Raw genomic sequence first — 4841 nt, 5'->3', positions numbered from 1 at the left:
GAGCACTGATCTCACACCCTGTAAAACTACGCAATCCTTAAGGAACCTTTCCTTGACTGCATGGATGAGTTTACTTTATAGGAAAAAACATACAACTAATAGTAACCTGTCCTTGACATTTAGCTCAAATGGGTCTTTCTCAGAACAGACATGCATGAGTTAATGATGAGAGAATCTTCAGTTATCTGGAGTACACTAGTTGGATGAATGCATGCATTAACTGACTGAACTCACAATTAGTTCCTTAAACAGCTTGGAACTAATTTAATTGGACTTAACTCAGTAAACTGAGCTAACTAATTACAACTCAATTATAACTCAATCTTATCTCCTTAATTAAGGGATAATCCCCTTAATTTAAGGGATAACTGTTGCATGACTTCACAAAGACTTCTAACTTGAATTTCTCCAACTAATTAACTCAAGATGAATTAATTAATTATTTTTCAAGCAGCTCGTGAGACTAAATTCAAATTTTAATTCACAATTTTAATTCAAGGACAAATTAAAATTGGAATATTTTGGATTCTATTTTTATCATTTCTTGTTTCTATTTTCAACACAAAATGAAGGGTGGGCTTCTAAAACTTGACCCCATATTTCCTGGGTCCATTTCCCGAGCCAGGAGGAGGAGTATTTCCTTCCTCTTATTCTACCAACCAAAACCCTGTTTGTTGTGTCCATAATATCATCAATTTTGATGCCCTCTCCCAACATAAGTGCCTTGTTTTTATCCTTGACTTTAGGGAAATTTGTTTTCTTGGCGATTTTCTTATGATTCCCCTCCTGTTCCCGGGAAGCTATGCCCCCATGATGAAATTGTTTCCCAACTAGAGCCTCATCCCCATGCACTATCGATGTGGGTAATATGTTATCCACCCTAATTCCACTAGACTCACCCACAGACTATGAAACTCCTACCACACCAGGGTTTGTGGGTGTCGATGAACTGTCGATAATCATGAAGTGTTGAAGATCGACGTGATCCCTTTCCTCAATAAGTTCCCTAGCGGGCTGAGATTTTTTATTTTCGCTAATCATACCAACATGTGTGTCTCCAAAACTTCAAAGATCTGAGGTACGATATGGACTGTTAGGGTTTATGTAGGTCTTGATGAATCTTAGGCCTTCTCTAGTTAAATCATCCAGGAAGACATGTTGCTCCTATGGTGCTGACCATCCTAGAGGAGGGCTTTTAAAGAGTGTTTCATCTTTACTGTGGGGGGTGGGATTGAGAAAAATCAAGCAGTCCAGGAAGGAAAGTAGAGGAATAAGGAGCTCCTTCCGACAAATTTGACAATGAAGTGAATATTCCCATATTTTGACCTCAAGATGTCAGATCCATCGCCATCCCTTGGGGCTGATGTAGAGGGCTAGTCCAAATGGAGATATTGCGGGAGGATCTTCTAAATAGTCTACCAGTTCCTCCTCCATTCTGATACTCCACTCTGTCCTAGAAGATAAATTTAGAAAAATAATATCTTGCACTGTTTGTTGATGACCAGACTGCCTCCTCCTAGTAGGAAAGATTATCCCACACTACTCGCCTCATTGTGAAACAATAGCCCCTCAAATTTCTAGCTATGCCACACTTGGAGAATATTAAAAACTTACCTTCTAAGCAGTCATCTAGGGTAGTGTGCACTATAAAACCCTAACCGTCATCCTGAAGTGGGCTCAAAGCTAGTGACGCGAACCGAAGGGCCATTTTTACTTTAATTTTATACTATAACTTTTTTATTGATTATTAAACAGATGCATTCCTACATATATAAACTTAGATCCATCTTCACACTTTATCTACCAAGCGTCAAGAGGGATCAAATATTTTTTCACTTTAAAAGAGGTTTGCATTCTAAAAAAGATTTGCACTTCAAGAGGTTTGATCCCTCTCGGCTCTTCGTAGATCCAGAGTTCAGATAGATCTTGGTTGATAATTATATCTTTTTCTATGTAATTTGAAAAAATCAAAATGTTTTAATTAATAATTTTATGTTAATATTTTTTATTTTTATTTTTATTATTATATAATTTTATTGAGTCAAAATATTTAAATAATATCACATCACATAACATCATAAAACTCAAAATTTTACAACTTTCTCATTTCCATGTCCCAAACAAAAAAATTGTACTCTATTACATCCATGAGAGAAAAAATGCTTAATAATATTTAACACGTCCTAGCTTTTATTTTCACACCATTTCCAAACCTTATGTTAGCTAATTTCACCTCGAGTTAACTAATTTCCCAGGGGGAGAAATAGAACCAATAATTCGCATTAAAGATCACATTTGTAATATATTTGATAGGTCATTGAATCCATTTTTAGGAAGGTTTATTTAGTACCTTGGACTACCCATTCTTTATATTTTTTGGGCGTTGGATTACCAATTCTTAACGGTTTTCTGTTGAGGGCCTTGGATTTTCAATTTTAAAAATTAAATAGATTTTCAATTTTAAAAATTAAATTTAAATTTAAAAAAAGATATGATTATTTTTTTTTTTATATAATTTGAGATGAAATAATTCTCAACTTAATTATATAATTTAGAAAATAAAATTATTTAAGAAATAATAAATAAATTTTAAAAATAATAAATAATATATATTATGTAGTAATTTTAAAAACTATTTTTTCAAAACAATAAATAATATTTTAATGTTAGTTAAATTTTAATTTCTTTAAACAATGGCCTAAAACAATTTTTTTTTTATCCATTCAAATAATTTTGAGACTTATTCAACTGCTTATTTTAATATAAATGAATCTTTGATATGAAATCAAAGATCTCTTTGATTATAATTTAATATATCTTAAAAAAATGTTTTAAGACTCCATGTTTTTGTGTCCACGCTATATCCGAAAATTTACATTTTAATTCTACTCACAAGACCAAATACTATATAATCACACTTTGATATCTTCCACAAAAAATACCTACATAATTTGATATCTTATTATCTTCCTCATAAAATATATAATTTAAACAAAATAAAATTGAAGCATTTAAACATGAATTTAAACAAAATAAAATTGAAGTATTTAAAAATGAACTTAAACACGGGCCATTCTTCCTTTCATTTCGGGATAGGGAACCGCCGCAATGTCATATGTAATACCACTTTTATTAAACTGTCTTATTCATCAGTAGCCGCAGAGGTCAAATTACATCCAAAGGATTTTATGTCACTTTGTCATTTTGTAGTTCAATTTTTCTCACTCAACGTTAACATCCACTGCTTTGGATTCCACCTTAACCTTCGGGACGGTGATATGAAGGACACCATTTTTCAATTCTGCCTTTATTTTGTCCAATTCACAGTTTGCAGGCAACACCAGTCGCGTATTGTAGCTGCTGTAACTTCGTGCGGTCCATGAATCATTTTCCTTTTCTTCTTTCTTGTGACCTCCTTTGATCACCAGAACACTATCCTCCACAGACACCTTCACATCCTCCCGTGACAGTCCGGGCATGTCGAATCTCATTTTGAACTCTTCCTCGGTTTCCACAACATCCCACGGGGTTCGAACCGGCACTGCGTTATCTCTGGAAGCCCGCCGCGAAGATGCCGGAAACATGAAAGCGTCATCCAATAGACGGTCCATCGTATCAAACATCTGCCGAATAGTCTTCGTTGGCGAAAACGGATCCGCGAGCCCTGCCATTTGTGTCATAAACCCCAGAAAAAATTCTGCATTAGGGAGCACGGAATTACTTTTAAAGATACTTGAAAATTTGAGACTAGTGCGCTTTAATTTTAAAGATTCTTGAAAATTTAAGACTAGTGCGCTTTAATTTTAAAGATTCTTGAAAATTTAAGACTAGTGCGCTTTAGTTTTAAAGATTCTTGAAAATTTAAGACTGGTGCGCTGAAAATTGAAGACTGGTGCGCTTTACCAAACGGCGAAATCTGCGCCGTTCTTTCCAGAGCCCTGGACTTCTGCTCTGCAACATTTTGGGATTTAGTGTTCTGCACATTTATGGCGCCTTCTTTGCTGCTTTCCGCTCTCACAGCAACACCTTTTGCTCGCTGTTGATTGAAAGGGGAATTGAACCCCACACGGCACTGCAGCCGCTTCCCAGTCGGAAGGAAAGTTCCATTTCTGGCCGATTTGGGAGTCGAACAAGAAGCAGCAGTTGCAGGCATGTACAAATTAGATAGAGTGCAAGCCATTATTTACAGTACAAAGCTTAACCTGTGGAAATGCAGAGTTGAAACATAAATTAATACAACATCAACACTTCTTCCTGAATCTAGCAGCGCACATAATCTGTAAGTACTGCAGACACAGTGAATTTCTCTTCGAAATTCATGGAAGTAACAGAAAGCACTTCATTATTTAGATAGTTTACAATCAGTTGGCCTACCTTTAGATTTCACAAGTCCAACCAATATCACAAATGTAGGTATAGATTAGGCAAATGCAGTAAAATCAGATGTACCTGAGGAAATATGGGCTCAGGCAACTGCATTATATAGAGAGAGAAGGGCTCGCTCAGTGTTCCAGAAGACCCCCGAGAGTCTACACATGGTCTGAAGCTCCGGAGTTCTCTGGATGTTGCAATTCTTTGATTGGAGTCTACACACGTTACGAAGCTCTCGAGAGTTTGGAGCTTGCTATGCCTTAATTCTTTATAACTTGTCCATTATCTTCTCCTTGCGTACTTTCTTTCTGTCTCATATCTTGGGGACTGATGGGAGTGGTTACATTTCGGCATTTATTTGTATTTTGTTTTTTAACTATTAAATGTTTGGCCGTTTCAAAATCTTTATGTCATTATTGAAGTTAATTTTGTTAAAATGAGATGTTTAAATTAATAAATAAAAAATTTAT

At 35.2% G+C, this 4841-nt stretch overlaps 1 protein-coding gene across 1 annotated transcript; it reads right to left on the bottom strand.

Annotated features, from left to right (window-relative positions):
- Positions 1-3122: 3122 nt before the first annotated feature.
- On the bottom strand, positions 3123-4407 carry LOC149221443 (small heat shock protein, chloroplastic-like). Its single transcript, XM_089382979.1, has 2 exons — positions 3904-4407; positions 3123-3664 (listed from the first exon to the last, which is right to left on the bottom strand). The coding sequence occupies exons 1-2, from the start codon at positions 4178-4180 to the stop codon at positions 3222-3224; spliced, it is 720 nt and encodes a 239-aa protein (XP_089239105.1). The 5' UTR covers positions 4181-4407; the 3' UTR covers positions 3123-3221.
- Positions 4408-4841: the final 434 nt, after the last annotated feature.

This window comes from Pinus tabuliformis, chromosome Q (genome assembly GCF_031772625.1).
Source record: "Pinus tabuliformis cultivar Carrire ecotype Pingquan chromosome Q, CPIR1, whole genome shotgun sequence".
Taxonomy (NCBI): Eukaryota; Viridiplantae; Streptophyta; class Pinopsida; order Pinales; family Pinaceae; genus Pinus; species Pinus tabuliformis.
The sequence above is the reverse complement of the archived record's forward strand: the minus strand, read 5'-3'. Positions and strand labels throughout refer to the sequence as shown.